This window comes from Oryctolagus cuniculus, chromosome 2 (assembly GCF_964237555.1).
Source record: "Oryctolagus cuniculus chromosome 2, mOryCun1.1, whole genome shotgun sequence".
Classification (NCBI taxonomy): domain Eukaryota; kingdom Metazoa; phylum Chordata; class Mammalia; order Lagomorpha; family Leporidae; genus Oryctolagus; species Oryctolagus cuniculus.
Window position 1 is genome coordinate 3,812,245 of NC_091433.1, and position 18,977 is coordinate 3,831,221.

At 65.0% G+C, this 18,977-nt stretch overlaps 1 protein-coding gene across 5 annotated transcripts in view; it reads left to right on the forward strand.

The window, feature by feature from the left end:
- The window catches only part of C2H4orf50 (chromosome 2 C4orf50 homolog), an 84,024-nt gene that overhangs the window by 30,833 nt on the left and 34,214 nt on the right, over positions 1-18,977 (forward strand). For 3 of the 5 annotated variants that reach the window (XM_070068024.1, XM_070068021.1, XM_070068022.1), the window contains 5 exons: positions 1,840-1,896; positions 2,814-2,996; positions 5,450-5,498; positions 8,497-8,618; positions 11,402-11,626. In XM_070068024.1, the coding sequence (XP_069924125.1) occupies positions 1,840-1,896; positions 2,814-2,996; positions 5,450-5,498; positions 8,497-8,618; positions 11,402-11,626 (636 nt within the window). Of the gene's footprint in view, positions 1-1,839; positions 1,897-2,813; positions 2,997-5,449; positions 5,499-8,496; positions 8,619-11,401; positions 12,951-18,977 lie in introns of all 5 variants that reach the window. The other 2 variants (XR_011386178.1, XM_070068023.1) reach the window with 2 other exon arrangements.

An 18,977-nucleotide genomic window follows, 5' to 3' on the forward strand; every position in this document is an offset into this window, starting at 1 on the left:
CTGTTGGGTGGGCGGCGTTCTGTCTCTGTGCCCCTGCTGTGGGGTCGGTCATAACTGCCATTCATTCATAAGTACCTGTTTGTAATGATGGCGCAGAGAACTGGGGTCGTGGGTCCCCAGGGTGGGAGTGCCGCTGTCCAGGGGGTGGCCCCTGTCCAAAGCCTCCAGCATCCACGAGGGGCCCTCTTGCCTGGGTCCTCAGCCAGCGTGGGACGTGGTGTCCCTGTTCTGCCTCGTCCATCACTGGTGGGCGAAACGTGACCTCCGGCATCTCACAGGGCTGACAGCTTCGACCGTACCCCCGGGTCTTAGGTCTGCCTCATTTCCACCCTCTTCTCTCCCTACACCTTAGGTGTCTCTCTGTCTGTCTGCCAGTTAAATCTCTCTTCAGAGGAGCGGCTCTGCTGTCGGGCTCATCACTGTCGTTTCTCTGTGCTGGGATTCCCACTCGAGTCTTCCTTCGTAGCTCCCGCTGCCCGATGGAATCTTGTGATGCGGTTCTTGGGCGCCGGCATCACAGGCCCCCGGGCTCCCCGGCCTTGCGACCTCGGCTGTGTGTCTCTGGGCCACAGCGTCCCCTGCATGCGGGGGCTGTGGCTCCGGACGGTCTCCTCCCGAGCACTGGTCACGCCGAGCACTCTCACACGCTCACTGCCGTCGGTGTCCTCTCCCTCCCCTTCTCCTGCTCTGTGGTCGTTGGCTTCGCGGGGTTTCTCACGTGACCCCCACGCCAACCCCGCGGTAGATCTGTCACCCCCAAATCTTGTCTCTGATCCTGCTGTTAACCTCCTACTTCCTTCTCACTCACTTAAAAAAAAAGATTTATTTATTCATATATTTGAAAGGCAGGGTTACAGAGAGACAGAGGCAGAGAGAGAGAGGGAGGGAGGGAGGGAGGGAGGGAGGGAGGGAGAGAGGGAGGGAGGGAGGGAGGGGTCTTCCATCAGAACGAGAAGGAGCTCAGGTGGAAGCAGCTTCCTCCAGGCCTGGGATGATGCCAGTGTCGCTGTGCCGTCTTCTGGGGCATCGGGGGGCCAGCCCAGGCTCGGGGGGAGGGGCCATTGCCACACCTCCTGGGGCATCAGGGGCCAGCCCAGGCTCGGGGGGAGGGGCCATTGCCACACCTCCTGGGGCATCAGGGACCAGCCCAGGCTCTGGGGGGGCATTGCCACACCTCCTGGGGCATCAGGGACCAGCCCAGGCTGGGGGGGGGCATTGCCATACCTCCTGGGGCATTGAGGGGCCAGCCCAGACTCTGGGGAGAGGGGCCATTGCCACACCTCCTGGGGCATCAGGAACCAGCCCACGCTCGGGGGGAGGGGACATTGCCACACCTCCATGACAAGTATCCAGCTTTCATCTGCCCCCAAGTCGTAGCGACAGCGTGCATGTATTGAGCACTGGCTGGATGCCAGGCTGGTTCTCAGCACGGTGCATGAATCGGTGCGCTGGTTCCTCCCCGTGGTCCTCATCCCTGGGTGGACGCTGGGCGTCACCCACTCCACGGACAAGGAAAGGGGGGCAGAGAGGGCGGGTGACGTGCACGGGGTCACAGTTCTTGGCGGTGGCTGCTGGGAGTCAGCCCCAGGGGCTCAGGACCCCGTGTGCATTTGAGCATCACTGGGAAGCCGCTTCCCGGTGGGGGGTCGGGGACGGCGTACTTCCCGACAGAGGAGGCACCGCCTCTGTCCCCCGGACCCGCTGGGCGGTGACGGGAAAGGCCCTGCCCCCAGCACCAGGTCCCCTGCTGTTCAGAGCCGACCCATGTGAGCCGGCACCGGCCGAGACCGCAGGGCAGTGCCGGGGGGCAGCCGTGTCAGCGCCTGGCTTTCATTTCAGCTCGTGGAGCTTCAGAGAGAGCGACGCGAGGTGGACCTGGCCGTGCCCCCTCTGAAGGTAACGTGCGCGTCAAGTCCACGGCAGTGTCGCCTGCAGCGAGGGGCAGGGACGCCGGTTCCCGCCCTGAACCCGTCTGCGGTCCAGTGCCCGGGACTCGGCTCCCGAGCGCCCGTGTGCACGGGCTTTGCTTCCAGCACATTCCCCCGCATTGCATCTGAGGTCCTGTGGTCCCCACGTGCTGTGCCCTGCGTCCGCCCTCGGTGGCCCTGCCCTCTGAGGCTGTCCCTCACGCTGGAGCCACCCACGGGATGCCCCAGCCAGGTCCCCAGCTCGTCCCTGCTGCAGTGCCCGCGGTGGTCACCGCACAGCCGCCCCCTCCTGCACGGTGGTGCTGGGTGTGATGAGCCCGTGGTCACCGCACAGCCGCCCCCTCCTGCACGGTGGTGCTGGGTGTGATGAGCCCGGGGTCAGCTAAGGACATCACTTATCAGAGCGGCCTCGGGTGCACCTGACCTGCTGCAAACAGTGCAGGGGCCCCGGAGCCCCTGCCCGTGCCCACGGCGCTGCCTCACCACGCAGCGCTGGCCCGGCGGGAAGTGGCAGGGTCACAGGCTGGGGGCCATCTGTGTGGATGTGGGGGTGCCCTTTTGTCTCAGCAGAGCTTCCCCCATGTACAGAAGCATTGGAGTCTGGGACGGCGTCCTGGATGTGGCCCTAAGTGGCCATGGGGTGTGGCGTGTTCTTGGCCAGTGGGACTTGGGATTCGCTGAGGGTGGCACTCTCAGTCCACATTCAGGGTGGGCCCGGGTCGGGATCAGGTGGGCGGGTCCGCCCTTGCTCTCCATTCTCCGGGCAGGGTGGACAGGGAGGGCCCTGGACAGGACAGCAGCAGAACCTGGGGACCCTGGGACCCCCAGCTCCGTGCCGAGCCCCCTCCCCCCGGGGGCGTGTGCTCACCGCTGCCTCCCTTTCAGGCCAAGCTGGCGTCCCTGGTGCGCAAGTGCCGGGAGAGGAACCGGGTGATCGCGCACCTGCTGCGGGAGCTGCACGCACGCGGGCCCGAGGACCGAGCTCTGTCCCAGCTGGCACAGAGCGTGCAGGATGACGCAGCGCTGGCCCAGTACTCGGCCGCCTTCCTGGCCCCGGGCTCCCCCGAGGTGGGTTCCCACGCACGCCCCCGGCCCTGTTTCCCTCGGTGCTGTGGCAGGTCCAGCCCCGTCCACCTGCCTGACCTGAGCTGCCCTCTCTTTGCTGGGAGCGGAGCTGCTCTGCGGCCATCTGTGGCTCCCCAGTGCCGGGCGGGGGGTGGGGGTGGGGGGAGGTTGCTCACGGGTGTTTGTTGAGTGAATGCAGCAATAATTAAACGAATCCTGGCTTCTCTCCTAATGACTAGTAGAAAAGGAAGCCGAGGCCACAGTGTCAGGAGACTCACTCGAGGTGGTACTGGGGGGAGCAGCAGGACCCTGGGCACCCACGTGCACTCAGCCACGCCTCCCCGCCCCCCTCCCCGCCCCCCGTTCCAGGGCTGCACCAGCAACGCCCCTGCCCGCCGTGCTCAGCTTCTCACTGTGCGAGGGTGAGATGCAGCTCCTGGGGTCAACACAGCCAGGGCTGTTCGCCCAGCGCTGCACTCAGGGCGCCCAAACACCGTGTGAAGCAGCAGCCGTGAGCACGGGGCAGAGGCGGGCTGGTCACGGAATATGCTTCCTGGAGGAGGAAGCGCTCAAACAAGGAGGGCTTCAGTGGCTGGGAGGACGGAGGGTGGGGCTCGGGGCCGAGCCAGGTGCGTGTGCAAAGGCTGGGCCGTGTGCAAAGGCTGGGCCATGTGTGTGCAAGTCCGTGCTGCTCAGAGACCTAGCGGTGCTCCTGGCGGGTGTGAGTGAATTACAGCACCCCCTGGCCTTCGACGGGGTCACACATCATCAGTTAAGAATACCCCAGGTTGGGGCCAGCACTGTGCACAGTGGGCTAAGCCGCCGCCTGCCGCTGCATCCCGTGTGAGCGCAGAGTCGAGTCCCGGCTGCTCCACTTCCTATCCAGCTCCCTGCTAATGCACCCGGGAGGGCAGTGGAAGATGGCCCGAGTGCTTGGGCCCCTGCGCCCACGTGGGAGACCCAGAGGAAGCTCCTGGCTCCTGGCTTCAGCCAGGCCCAGCCCCTACCACTGCAGCCATTTAGAGAGAAAACCAGCAGATGGATGATCTCTCTCTCTCTCTCTCTCTCTCTCTCTAACTTCTGTCTCTGTCACTGTGCCTTTCAAATAAATAAAATACATCTTCAAGATATTGTGAGTCGAAACTGCCCGTGGTACTCTGGGCCTCCTGAGCCGTGCAGCTGGGGGCTGGCCCGCTGCAGGTGTCGGCCGGTTGCACCCACGGCCTCGGGGCTCCTGGGAGCTGCGATTGTGTTCAGGTCCCGAGCTTGGCCTCTGCCGAATGCGGCCGCATTGAGAAGTCCCAGAATCCCTCGTCAGACCGCTGCAGGCTGGGGACTGCCTGGACTCGGAGCACAGAGTGGGAGCAGGCAGTGCGCCTCCCTGGCAGGTGCCCGCAGGAGTGTGTGCCTGGGTGGAGCCGTCCTTCGTGTCCCCGGGGACGAGTCTGTGCACTGGCATCTGAGGGGCCTGCCACAGAGCCCCGTTGCCACGCGGCTGGGGCTACGTAAGAAGCAGGTGGCTGGACTCTGCCCGCTGTAGTCAGGGACGACTTCCCGGGGGAGGGGGCATTTGGATTAGGCTCAAGTTCTTTTTTTAATTTTTTTTTTTGACAGAGTGGACAGTGAGAGAGAGAGAGACAGAAAGAAAGGTCTTCCTTTTGCTGTTGGTTCACCCTCTAAAGGCCGCTGCGGCCGGCGCACCGCGCTGATCTGAAGCCAGGAGCCAGGTGCTTCTCCTGGTCTCCCATGCGGGTGCAGGGCCCAAGCACTTGGGCCATCCTCCACTGCACTCCCAGGCCACAGCAGAGAGCTGGCCTGGAAGAGGGGCAACCGGGACAGAACCCGGCGCCCTGACTGGGACTAGAACCCAGTGTGCTGGCGCCGCAAGGTGGAGGATTAGCCTAGTGAGCTATGGCGCCAGCCAGGCTCAAGTTCTACACAGCCATTCACCAGGCAATGTGGGAGAGTGAAGGCCTTCAGGCACGGGAGAGGCCTGTGCAAATACCCAGGGGGTGCAAGGGCCAGGGTGCTGGGGTGCAGGTGGGAACGGGGTACCGCAGCCCCACCAGCCGTGCCACGAGGAAGTGGGCTCTGGGCTGCTCTGGCATCAGCCTGCTTTGAACACGGCCAGCTAAGGACCGGCAGGTGCTGCCCCCCTGGGCTCTGTGGGGTGGACTTGTCTGTGTGGGGGTGCGGGGGGGCATTCAGCACCTCCTGGCTGCATCCGGGGCCCCAGCAGAGACGTCCTCACTTTTGCCCAAAAGTCTTCCTAGCAGCTTCTGAAACGCAATGTCCCGTCCACGTTCGGAGACTTGATCCGAGTAAAGGGAACAGAGTCGCCTCGTGTGGCCTGGGAGGAGGGAGTCCCCAGAGTGGGTGGGCTGGAGGCCGGCTTCCCGTGCAGGGGGCGGGGCCTGCCGAGACCCCGGGTCACGATCTCGTGTCTTCTCTTCCAGACCAGCCACCGCCTGGACGTCCCGTCTGCAGAGACGGCTGCCGGGAGAGGTCAGTGCCATTCTCAGGGAGGAAGGGGCTGTGTGGGCCGGCGAGGGAGATGCCCGTTCTGCTTGCAGTGCCCAGGGCAGCGCCACCCCCGCCCCCTGCCCTCCCCCTGCCGGCTCCACCCGCTCATGTCACAGAAGGTAGAAAACCGCAAGGAGGGGCCGGCACCTCGGCTCACTAGGCTAATCCTCCACCTGCGGTGCCGGCACCCAGGTTCTGGTCCCGGTTGGGGCACTGGATTCTGTCCCGGTTGCTCCTCTTCCAGTCCAGCTCTCTGCTGTGGCCCGGGAGTACAGTGGAGGATGGCCCAAGTGCTTGGGCCCTGCACCCACATGGGAGACCAGGAGGAAGCGCCTGGCTCCTGGCTTTGGATCGGCACAGTGCGCCAGCCTTGGCGGCCATTTGAGGGGTGAACCAACGGAAGGAAGACCTTTCTCTCTCTCTCTCTCTCTCTCTCTCTCTCTCTCTCTCTCTCTCTCTTTCTCTCTCTCTCTCACTGCCTAACTCTGCCTGTCAAAGAACAAAAAAACAAAACAAAACAAAACAAAACGCATGGAGGTTCGGACTCCTGGGCCCTGAGCTTCGGTCCTGGGCTTCGCCCTAAGTGAGGGTGTGGGTGTGGGGAAGCCCGGGGCAGGGGATCTTGTCGTGAACAGTTGCCTGGGGACGTCGGCGTCATGAAGCAGCCTGCGTACTCAGTGAACTGTCACAGGCACCAACGGGGCCGCCCGCCCAAGATGCACCTCAGAGGGGCGCGGGAATCGCGATGTTCTACTAAATGAGGGGAAGCTATGGACGCCGGGTCTCCCAGGGCTGAGTCACAGCCAGCCAGGCTGGACTTCCAACAGGGCTTACTTACAGTGACGGTGACATCACCCGGTGACGTGGCCTGGGGACGCGGCCTGGCCGGATGGAATTCCCCAGGCCTTGTTCCCGTCCTCTCAGCACGGGGAGGGTGGGGCTCCTCAGTGTTTAGGGCTGAGCTCTTATCAGGCGCCCAAAACACGCAGAGGAAATGTACCCAGCGTTGCTGTGAGGCTGAGAATCTCATAGATTAGATGGTTTTTAAAAAAATATTCATTTATTTAATTGAGAGGCAGAGTTACAGAGAGAGAGAGGTCCTCCATCACTGGTTCACTCCCCAAGTGGCCACAACAGCTGCAGCTGGGCGGATCTGAGGCCAAGAGATAGGAGCTTCTTCCAGGACTCCCATGTGGGTAGCAGGGGCCCAAGGACCTGGGCCATCTTCTACTGCTTTCCCAGGCCACAGCAGGGAGCTGGATGGGAAGAGGAGCAGCCGGGTCTCGAACCAGCACCCGTATGGGATGTTGGCCCTGCAGGCAGTGGCTTTACCCGCTATGCCACAGCGCCAGCCCCTCGATGATTCTTATCACTAGATACACTTCCTGTTGTGTGGTCTCAGGAGAGCTAATTCACCCCTCTGAGCCACACACTCTTTGTTTTAAGATTTGTGTATTTGAAAGAGAAAGAAGAGAGAGACAGAGAGAGGGAGAGAGAGAGAGAGAGGTAGGTCTTCCATCCACTGGTTCACTCCCCAAATGGCCACAACAGCTGGGGCTGGGCCGGGCTGAACCAGGAGCCGGCAGCTCCGTCTTGGTACCTCCTGGGTGGCAGGGACTCGAGTCCTTGGACCACTGTCAGCTGCTTCCCAGGTGCATCAGCAGGGGCTGCATCAGAAGCAGAGCAGCAGGGCTGCAGCTGGTGCCCCAGCCTGGAAGCAGGTGTCTGAGCGGCGGCTGAACCTGCTGCCCCACAGCCCTGCCCAGCCCAGCCCAGCCCAGCCCAGCCCCAGCCCCAGCCCAGCCCAGCCCAGCCCCAGCCCCGCCCAGCCCAGCCCAGCCCAGCCCAGCCCCAGCCCCGCCCAGCCCAGCCCCAGCCCCAGCCCAGGACAGCCCAACCCAGCCCCAGCCCAGCCCAGCCCAGCCCCAGCCCAGCCCAGCCCAGCCCAGCCCCAGCCCCGCCCAGCCCAGCCCAGCCCCAGCCCCAGCCCAGGACAGCCCAGCCCAGCCCCAGCCCAGCCCAGCCCAGCCCCAGCCCAGCCCCAGCCCAGCCCAGCCCAGCCCCAGCCCCAGCCCAGCCCCAGCCCAGCCCCAGCCCCGCCCAGCCCAGCCCAGCCCAGCCCAGCCCAGCCCAGCCCCAGCCCTGCCCAGCCCAGCCCCGCCCAGCCCCAGCCCAGCCCAGCCCAGCCCAGCCCCAGCCCAGCCCCAGCCCAGCCCCAGCCCCGCCCAGCCCAGCCCAGCCCAGCCCCAGCCCAGCCCAGCCCAGCCCAGCCCCGCCCAGCCCCAGCCCAGCCCAGCCCAGCCCAGCCCCAGCCCCGCCCAGCCCAGCCCAGCCCAGCCCCAGCCCAGCCCCAGCCCCGCCCAGCCCAGCCCAGCCCAGCCCCAGCCCAGCCCCAGCCCAGGACAGCCCAGCCCAGCCCAGCCCCAGCCCCGCCCAGCCCAGCCCCAGCCCAGCCCAGCCCCAGCCCAGCCCAGCCCAGCCCCAGCCCCAGCCCCAGCCCCGCCCAGCCCAGCCCCAGCCCAGCCCAGCCCCAGCCCAGCCCAGCCCAGCCCAGCCCCAGCCCCAGCCCAGCCCAGCCCAGCCCAGCCCAGCCCAGCCCCAGCCCAGCCCCAGCCCAGCCCAGCCCCAGCCCCAGCCCAGCCCCAGCCCAGCCCAGCCCAGCCCCAGCCCAGGACAGCCCAGCCCAGCCCCAGCCCAGGACAGCCCAGCCCAGCCCAGCCCAGCCCAGCCCCAGCCCAGCCCCAGCACAGCCCAGCCCCCGCCCCAGCCCAGCTGGGGGTTCTCCAAGATCTGACGGCACCATGGGAGGGCTGGGGCCCTTGGAGAGACCAGGGCACCGAGAGGGCCTCTCTCGTGCTGCCTGGGGGCCTGGGGGTGGCCCAGGGAACCAGAGAATGCACAGGATGACTGCAAGGCTCGGGGCTTGGTGACTTTTTCCCGAGGGATCCCTGGGTTGAGGTTGGACTGTTTCCTCTTCCAGCTCAGAAAGCCCTCTGGACTCCTGACGTGGACGGCGCCCTCCCGAGTCCGTCGTGTTCCGGGGCCTGGCCTGTTCCTGAGGCTCAGGGGCCAGCACCCGCGGCCCCACCGGATTCCCCGCAGGTGAGGGGGCCCTGCTCACGCGGCGGCTTGCGCACGTTTTCACTGAGCGCCTGGGACACCTGCGCACTGGGGACATCACCCCGGAGCCACCGCCAGCTCGGGAGACAGAGTGCGGTGGCCGGGGGCAGGGTGGGGGCAGGTCCCCGCCCCCTTCAAGCTCCGCCCTGGGGCTCAGTGTGGAAAAAGGGGCTCCTGGCGCCCGAATGGGCAGGAGCAGCGCTGGACCTGTAGCAGAGCTTCGCGGGGGTGGGGGGGCAGGAACCAGGTGACAGGAGAGCCGGCAGGTGCATCCCGGTTCCCCGGGGGGCTCCACGGGCCTCGGATGTTCTAGAACTTTCTGTAGGGTTCTCTGCACAAGCGCGGGAAACCTCGCCTTCCGGTCTGCAGGGGACTTGGCCATTGTGGTGTCACCATGGCAGCTGGTGAAGGAGATGCTGCCGCCCCCTCCCCCTGCCCAGGGCCTGACCCACAGGGGACCTCCAGCCGTATCCGCAGGGGCCCTCCTTGGGGCTGGCTCTTGGTGGTGGCGCCCCTCGTCCCAGGTCCCAGGGCTGCGTTTTCGCCGCAGTCCCGGGCTCTGTTTGGCCGACACAGGCATCTGGGGCCGGCGCTCCCCGCCCTGGGCGAAAGCAGATTCGGGCTGAGTGTCTGGGCTGGCCCTGGGCTGAGGGCTTCCCGTGGGGCAGGGAGCTTGCCATGTCACAATGCCGGGGAGGGCGGGGGACACGTGGCCAGTGAGGTCACGGGGTTTGAAGGGCGGCAGGACGCTTGTCTCGGGCCACAATGACGTCGTTTTGCGGTTGAGCTGAGTTGGGGAAAGGAAGGAAGAGGAGCCCAAGAATTCATAAAAATAAACCAAAAACGCTGGAGAGGCTTCCATGCCGAGGGCACTGTGCTGCCCTGCGCAGCACGAGCCCGGCCCTGTCCCTCCGTCACTGAGGGCCACGCGGCCTGGCTGTGAGTCGGGACTCAGCTCCCTTAGCCACCTGGCCTCGGGGAAGCCCCTTCACTTCTCCGGGCATCTTTTTCCTTCCCTCCTGGACTTTCTGGTGAGGATTCGGCAAGGCAGCAGGTGTCACGTCCAATGTCCGGGCTATGGTGCTGGCTCTGCGTGTCCAGTGCCACCCGCTGGGCCGCGGGGCATGGCCAGCCTCGGGCCCCTCCTTCCCCTACAGAAACAGGACTGGTATGCGGGTGGCCCTCAGTCTGTGGCATGCAGCAGAGCCCCACTGGGGCGAGTCAGCCTGTCCTTGTCTGACACAGTCCCCAGGGCAGCCCGAGCATATAAAGAGCTTCATACAGCTCTGCAGGCTCAGGGCCGTGGTGCTGTGATGGGTGCGCCCCGGACACCGCCCCCCGGCTGCTGCCTCTCAGGGTCCGAAGCCTGTGTAGGAGCAAGGGTGACGTCACCAGCAGCCGCCCTCCCTGAGCTCAGACCCTCCCACCAGACCCCTCTCTTAAAGGGGCCATCAGCTCCAGGGCACCACACGGGAACAAGCTCCCAGCACGGGATTCTGGGACTCTGCTCCTCCCCATGGTCAGTGGTCAGTGCAGATGCTGCCTTCTCCTGGAGGCCTTCCCGGCTTCCCTCCTGGCTGTTGCTCCAGCACCTGTGGTTCTCTCTCAGCTCAACCCTGGCGTGTCGCTCCCCCTCTTCGTGGAGGAGCGACACAGGACCCTGCGCTGTTCTTTCGTCTGCTCGGCCCTCCCCGGGTTTGCTGCTGGTTCTTCCCGGGTTGGCTACTATCCCTTCCACCTCCGTGGAAGGGCAGTTCCCCCTGGCCACATTCCCCACTTCCGCAGGGGAGCGGCACACCGCCGGCCGGTTCTCTCGGGGGCTGCACGGGTTCCCTTAGATGTTCCCCATAGATGTTCCTGGTGCATGCCGTCTCTCTCCTCCTTTATAGTCCTCCTCCGCCAATCCTAACTCGGCTGCCCACACGCCAAGTATGCTGCTCTCCAATCAGGAGCAAGTCCTACAGTTTATTGGCTGAACTGGAGGCAGCTGCGTAGAAGCTGTTTTCTCCTCTCCCAGCGCCATATTGTGGGAGAGCAGATGCATAGAATAAGTCTTAATTCCAGTAACTTAGTCTAGTCCGAATTGCTCCCCACACTGGCGTAGCTGTGTGTGTGCACCCGCTGTCCTATTAGGGGCAATGGAGGCACTGGAGAGCAGGGCCAGGGCCGGCGTGGCCCACAGGGCATTCTCAGGGATTGATTCCTGCCCGCTGCTGCCGGTCCCTGTGGCTGCCGCGCCTGGCTCCTGCTCGCCTCCTGCAGATGGCGCGGGCTCGGGCTGAACCCTGAGCCAGCCCTCTGGAGCCACAGACAGAACTTGGGGTCTTCCAGCTGTGAGCTGTTTGTCTGTCTGGCCAGTGGGCCTTAGGCTAGCTTGCCGGGGGAATCTCCCGGCACACCTGGGAGAGCACCCGGAGACACCCGCCGGCACGAGGTTGGCAGCCAGGAGACGGTGACTGCCCCTCGATGGGGTGAGCTCGTCACTGGGAGGGAGAACATTGCTGGGGTCTTCTACACACTTGCATGGGGGGCACTCAGCAAAGGGGGTGCCGTCATGGCCCCATGCGCTTCCCCAGGGACCACGCATGCGCCTCGGGCGGCCGGCATGGAAGGAGGGAGCCGCGGCACACAGGGTGTTTGGTGCCGGCCCGGGCAGTGGGCAGTGATGTCCAATGCCCCTGTCACCCCTCCCTCGGGCCAGTGTGCTCTGGGATGCTTGGATGAGCAGGGAAGTGAAAGCCCTTTCACTGTGCTCTCGCCTCCAGCCCCCCGTGCCCACGAGACCCCCGCCCGATCCCAGAATGAGCCTGGCGGCCGTGGCTGTGGACCCGACGTTCCCTGCACAGCATCTGCAAGAGAGGGGCGGGCTGCCGGGTCCTGGCCTCCCCCCGGCCTCGGAGCTCCTGAGCCCCGCCAGGATCCTGGCTTTCCACCGAGCGCTGGGACAAAGCATATGCCGCCGAGCCTGGGTCGACTCGTCGCCGCTGGAGGTATAAATTTCACAGCTCACTCTCGGGCGGCGCATGGACTCCTTCGTGCTTAAGGCAGAGCCTCCGCAGAGCGCTTTGAGAGACTGGCAGCAGGGACTCGAGTTCGGGACAAAGGCTGGGCTGCACCTGGCCTGGCCTGAGGGGCGTGGCTGTGGCAGGTGTGCCGGCAGCAAAGGGCTGGTTTTCTGAACCTGCGCCTAGGGAGGGAGTCGGGGGGGCTCCCAGCCGGGCACCATTTCAACCCCACGGCAAGATTTGCTACGGTGCAGACATTTTTGGTTGTTATGTCCCAACTAGGCTGCCGCTGGCCTCGCGTGGGCAGAGCGATCTCGTTTGGATCCGTGTGACGTATGGCTTCCCGCGTGCGCTCTCCCAGCTGGCCCTGCGGTTAACCGCTCAGCCGGCCGACCGGGGTCCAGCCGGAAGCCAGTGGGCTTTTCCTTGAGGAGCCCGGGGCAGCCACAGCTGATCCCTCTAAGTTAGCCGTGGGGTCTCATGACAGGAATCGGATCCACTCACTCGGAAGCATCTATGGTGACGGCTCTGAGCGCTGGGGAGGGGAGTGGTCCAGGCCTGCACGGAAGCTTCTGGAAACATTGGGCCCCATTCCCACCCCTCGTGGGGTCCTCAGAGTGGAAGCCACTGCGGCGACGGCATCTTCATCGCGGGCACCTCAGAGTCCCCTCATCTCCCGAGCGTCCCAGGGACCTGATGCAGCGCCCCCCCCGCCGGCTCCTCCCCCCGCCCCTCTGAAACGGGACGGAGACCCAAGCTTGGAGCCCGGGAGCCCGCCAAGGGGGACAGAGGCGCAGGCAGCGGGTGCGCGTGGCCCTCGTTGGTCTCCAGGACGCTGCCATGGGACGTGGCAGGTGGGCGTCCCGTGGCTTCCTGGGACGGAGACGCAGCCTGAGAAAGCCCAGCTTGGAAGCCCAGTGGCTTCACCTGAGGCCTCCCCAAAAGACGCATTCCCGATGGAAACCACAGCTGACCCCGCAGGCTCTGCTCTGTGCTCGGCTTGCCAGCCTGGGCTGTGGACCCCAGCCCCCCGGGAGGACGTGTGCTGCCCCCCGCACCCGCCCATCACCCCCTCGGCGGGCTGCATGTGTGAGGTACCGTGTGGCCAGCGGCAGACCCTGCTGGGGTAGCCGAGCGTGGTCAGCAGAAAGTGGCCGCGGGAGCTGCCGTTGGCGCCCCCGTGCCGGGACACTCATGAATGAGCCGAGGCCTCTGGACGCCGGCCAGGTGCGCCCGCCTGCTGGCCGCAGTGGAACACAATTTATCAGAGCGGCTGTCAGCTCCGGAGCCCGCCACGGCAGCCAGCGAGGTGAGTGCGCCCCTCCCCCACTGCCCCAGGAGGCCCCCCCCCGGGGGCTTTTAAGCAAATCAGAGGATTGCTGCCTTGGCCCAGGGCCAAGCAGTAGCCGTCTGGGGGTGGGGGGTGGGGATTTCCTCTACCGTACGGCTGGCGCAGGGCTGGGGATGGGGTCGCTGTGGGGGTCTCACTGCAGGTCCCTGGGCTCCCAGCTCCTGGACGCGTGGATGTGTGGACAGGGAGGACAGAGCGTGACTGGCGGCCGGGGCCGGGAGAGCATAGGGCCGCAGGGCCACAGAGCCAGCAAACGGGGTCAATGAGGGCTCGGGAGGGCTTCCTGGAGGAGGTGCCGACTGACCTGGGGGTCAGCCAGGGAGGGGCAGCCTTGAAGGTCGGGACGAGTGCACGGCAAAAACCTAGGGGTGAGGGTCGGGGTAGGAGGTGGGGGTGGGTGCGAGTCGTGTGATCCTGCGTGGAAGGTGCCAGCAGGGGTGCTCTTTTGCAGTTGCACTGTGACCGTCTTGCTGCATGTGAAACGAGAGTGTACTTTCCCAGTTCTGAAGGCGGGGAAGCCTGTGTCCAGGCAGATCCAGGGGCTGGAAGTTGTTCATGGAAAGTGGGTGTCATGGGAAAGCATTCTTGGCACCAAACTGAACATTTTTTTTTGTTTTAAGATTTATTTATTTATTTATTTATTTACTTGAATGGTGACAGAGATCTTCCATCCGCTTGTTCACTTCCCACATGGCCGCAGTGCAGGCCAAAGCTGGGAGCTTGGATCTCTGTCTGGGACCCCCCCCCCACCATGGGTGCAGGGGACGTGCGCTCGGGCCGTCACCTGCTGCCTTCCCAGGAGCATTAGCAGCCGCTGGATCAGAAGCAGAGCAGCCGGGACTCGAACCCGTGCTCGGATGTGTGGGATGCTGGCGTCTGTGTTGGCTTAGCCAGCTGCACCACGCCAGCCCTCCAGATAAACGGCTCTTAGTTCCACGTCTCCGTGAATGTTTGGAAGTCCCTCATGTGTGCGTCTCTGTGTCTGGCCCAGTGGTGGCCCCTGGCGCCCTGCGTGTCGCCCTTTGCCGCTGTCACTGCACCTGTCTCGTGACCCCCTCCGCATCGGCATGTGGCTCTCGTCAGTTTTAGGGCGGTTGCGTTGTTTCCCACTGGTGGACCTACGCCGTCCCCTGGTAGTGGATGTCAGAGTTGCTTCTTGTCTTCTGTGATGGAACCGGAACTGTCCGGAAAATTCCTGTGTCCATGGCTTGTCACACACGTGACTCATCTGCGGAAATGCTGGCCTCTGTGGCTGTGCTGGCCGTGGCCGACCCCCTGGCCCACCCCACCTTGAAGATGTGGCTGCTTTTGCTGCCACGTGCAGAGCCTGGGGGTACCCCGGGCCCCCCAGCTCCCACCGGTGCTGTTGCATCCACGCAGGTCATGTGGCCCCATCCTCCTCGCTAGATGCGCCCCCCGAGCCCAACCTGGGGCTGTCCCGCCTGGGCCTGGGAGGCTGGGGCGCGGGGCAGGTGTGGCCTCGTCTGGGACAGCTGAGAAATCCGAGCGGGCAGAGAGGGCGGCCTTGAGTCCGAGGCGCCTGTCGCAGGAGCGCAGGCTATGCACAGAGGTGAGGTCGGGAGGGGCGCCGTGCTGGGTGGGAGACGCCCCAGCTCCTGTATCGCTGGCCTTGGCTGTGGCTGAGGCCTGGGCAGCCTGGATGTGGTGTGGACTCTGGGGACAGAGTCCCACCTGCACGTCCCAGTCCACCATCCACTGGCTGGGCCAAGGCCAAGGCCTCCTAAGGGTGGCTTCTGCCTGGAAAAGTGGAAGTTACCCTGGCACCTCCCCTGCACACAGCAGAGCCCCTCCCCCACAGATCTCAGCCATGGGCTCGCCACCAGGCGGCAGCTTTGCTAGTGGCTGAGTCTCGGGGCATCAGGGACAGGTGGGAGGCCGAGAGTCAGGGGGACCGGTTGGGGGACCGTGGGGCTTCCCCAGCCCCAGCACTGGGGTGCCCCCTGCCCTCTGCGGGCTCCTCCGAGCCCTCCCTGCCTGGCCTCTGCCGAGCGCCGCTCCGCTCTGCCGCTGGCTTTGTCAGATGCCCACCTGGCGGCGTCACCCAGCACCTGCGCCTGCCATGCCTGGTGAGTTCTTGTGTGCTGTTGGGAAGGCCGCCTGCAGGTCCCCCTCCCCCTCGTCTCGAATTTCTGGTGACATTGCATTGAAGAAGCCGGGTGCCATCCCCTGGCTGCCCGTGCCGGGTCTCGCGGCTTGGCGTGTTTTATGATCAGACCCTGGCGTTGGCCGCTGGCTGTAGATGTTCGGGGCAGGCCAAGTTCAGTGGTGACCCTCAAGGCTCTACGGAGGGGGATTGCATCGCTGTCTCTGTGTGACGTTGGCACCTGCTGATGGTTCCCCACCTGCACTCTAGGGTGCTGCTTCCGCCCCCAGTTCCCGCTTCACCCAGCGGCTGGAGATGTCCACAGAGAGCCACACCCCCTCGCTTTCTCCGTAGTGACTCGGCTCATGTAATCTCGTGTACCACAGAAGCTCATGTGCTCCGCCCCTGGGTGGGGGCAGCCCTGGGGTCAGGCGTGCCCAGCGACTGCGGCTGTCCAGATGGTGACAAGATCCCGTCACACGCAGAGGAGCTGCACCGAGGCAAACCCAAGAAAGTGCCTGGAACTGGTGCTTAAACGGGACATCGGGGTGCGCGAGTGCCCGTGGCAGTGCCCACGTGTTGAGGGCCGGTGGCTGGCAGCCGCCCTCTCAGAGCCGCCGTCCTGACCTTCCTGGAGTCGGCTCCCTCATGGGGACTCGGACCGGTTAGAGCCGGGATCGGGCCGCCTGCACGGCTTTGGCAGGGGAGGGAGGTGCTGTGGACGGGGGCTGCCCTGGGGGGCCCTGTGTCCCGTCTGTCACTTGGGCACAAGACCATCCTGTCCCCGGCTCAGCCCCTGGCTTCTTCCACCGGGCGTCAGTTTCCATGGTTACTTCTGGTCACCTTCTGTCACCCCGGGCTCACCACATCATGGTGACTGGGCGCCAGCCTCACAGTGGCCGGGGTCGTTCTCTCCAGGGAGCCACTCCTCGGACCCCAAACCTGGACCTCTGCAGGAGCTGGGCAGGCAGACGCGGGGCGTGGATCCGCAGGGAAGGGGTTGCTGGGGAGGGGGGGTCACTGGTGAAGGCTCTCTGACTCCTCTTCCTCATCTTACGAATCGGATCCTGGCAGGAAAGAGGCGACGCCGTGGCGGGGGGGGGGCAGTGACTGGTGAGGGGCCCTTGCTGGTGCAGAACAGGACATGGGCGAGCCCGGGAGACAGGAGCAGGAAGCCGCGGCTGCCCCAGGATTGGAGGCCAAGGAGGGGGCACTGCCTCCGAGAGACTTGGCCACTGCCAGACCTCCTCCTGCAGGGACAGAGACTCAGCCAGGGAACCTTCTCCCCCCACCACGACCTCGGCTCCTGCATGTGCCTCCTGCTGGCTTGAATGGGAAGCCAGAGGCCAAGGGAGCCCCGGTAATGCCGACATCAGGGCCAGACCGTGGGGTCAACCTTCTGGGGCCATTCAGGGGTTGTCCACCTGGGCCCAAAGAGCATAGAACCACAGACGGGAGACGCAGCTGGCACGGGGCCAGCAGACAGTGAGCTACGAGTCCCTTCCAGGCTTAACCTAAGCTGCAGAGATGGCGAGAGAGAGGTTACGTGTGTGGGGAGGCAAGGTGGCCGGCAAGTCCAAGCTGAATTTTTCTGGACCCCTCCCCGCCCGGGATTCCTGGGGTCCCTGGCCGCTGTCTCTGTAAGTCTCAGGATGTGCACGCTCATGTTCCCAGAGCGTGGCCGGCGTTCCCTCCCTGGGAGCTGGCGCGGAAGAGCAGGTGAGGAAGCTGGAGGAGAGGGAGTGAGGCCCCGAGAGCCGGCCCCAGTCAGGACCTGGAACCCATTCCCGTGTGCCAGGCGCAGCCACTCGGCCCGTGGGGGACCCGTGTGGGAGCCGCCCTGGAGGGAGATGGATGGTGATGAGGATGATGGTGGTGGTGGTGTCACCTGCTGCCTGCCGGGCTCCTGCACAGGCTGCTTGTGCAGGGGAGGCCACGCTTATGGCGTCAGCTCGTGGCGTCAGCTCGTGGCGTCAGCTCGTGGCGTCGGCCCGTGGCATCAGCCTGTGGTGTCAGCTCGTGGTGTGCCGTGGGCCCGGGGGCTCTGGGGACCCAGGCGTCCACTCCTGCTTTCCAGAGCGCTTGCCAGTGTACACTCAGCGTTGGGGTCATGGGTCTCCCTTCCAGACTCGTCTTAGAAACCCAGGCAGGCCAGACTCACAGGCAATGGCGGGGGGGGGGGTGTGCGGGGCGGGGGGCTTCCAGACACACCACACCACTGATCGGCTAGGGGGTCTTGAGCGTGGGTCTCAGTTTCCCTCCCTGTACATCAGACCTTTGTAAGGAGCAGGCTCGGGCAGCGTGCCTGGCCCGGATCCTCTCCCCTCTGAGCCTGGGCCCCTCGGCCTCCCCCTGCTCCACGAGGACTCCCCCACTTCCGTCTCCCAGGCACCCACGGGCCCTTGTCCCAGCAGCCTTGCTGTCGGCGCCCCTGCCGCCCACCTACAGCCCCTGCAGGCCGTGTGCGCCTCCCTTCTGGGTTGGGCTGGAAGTGCTCCAGGCTGTGCCTGGAAAACCAGGATAATCCCTGCCCGTTCCGGTGCACCAGGGCCTCCTCAGGCCTGGCCCAGCCCGACGGTAAGAAGCATTCTAAGTAACTTTTTTTTCCTGCTGACTAAAATTAATATGTATGTATGTGTGTGTACATATCGATTTGAGTAAATTTTGGAAAACGTAAAAGGCGAAGCAGCCAAGCTGAGAAACGCTGACATTCAGCACTTGGCCGTTTATCCTGGCGTAGCCAGACGGGAGCACGGGGGCCGGTGCTGTGGGGAACCGCGTCCGACAGGCTTTGCGAGCCTCCGTGCCCCCTGCAGGTGGCGTGGGGTGGAGGTAACGGCCCCTGCAGCCGCTTCCCAGCCACGGGCGCGTTTCTTAGTCCCTCTGTGCCCCCGTTTCGCCCTGCATACACGGGGGGTGACAGCAGCGCCACCCGCAGAGCTTGGGTGAGTGAACCCGGGGGTGTGAGCGCTTAGCGCAAGGGCTGGCATCGAGCAAGTGTTCGCTGAATACTGGCTGCTTGTTTGGCAAACACAGTTTCAGCGCCGCCAGCTCCCTGCGTCGGGCTTGGCCTTCTCCATGACCTTCTCACACGTGCTGCCGCCTTTCGTGTCTAAAGGACCCCAGGAAGGCTGTGCCGACCCCCGTTTCACAGCCGAGGACCCCGAGACCCACAGCAGAGAAGTCACTGGCCGAGTCGCGTCGTCATTAGCCCAGCCGTGATTCTGGCCCTGTTGGGTCCGGCCTGATCCCCCTCGGCCCTGGCCGCTCAGCCCGAGACCGCCGGGCTCATACCCCGGTTCTCAGCAAGCCATAGAGGCTGCAGTTGATTTGTCTGGCATTGATTGTGGCTGCTTCCTGGGGCCGTGTGTGCGGAGGAGGTGGCCCTCTCCGTGAACCGGCGACTCACCCCGTGCCCTCAATTAGCTCACAGCAGCTGCCACCTCTCCCCGAAGCTCCCATCGGCCGCGGGACCGAGATCCCCACCGGGAGCCGGCCCCTCCCCTGGTGCCTGGCATTCCATACATGTGCATGCAATTAGCCGAAAGCCACTCGGGGGTTCTTGGGACAGAGACCCACAGCCGCAAAGCACAAAGAAAGAAAAGGCGGGGAGGGGTCTGTAGTTTGGAGGAGACCTGAGGCCCTCACCCCAGGGAGTGGAGGTGGGAGTGGGGTGGGAGCCCCACAGTGAACTGGGGAAAGCCCAGGTCTGGGCTCAGAGCAGCCTTGGTGCCAGCGCCAGTGTGACCTGGAGACCCCGGCCTCTCCTGTGAAGTGGGGTGTGCTGCCTCCCAGCACGGCTGCGGTGAGGCCAGCAGGGACCGCGCCCCGAGCACCTCTTAGTACACGCCGCACACATGTTTACACCCTAAACACAGAGG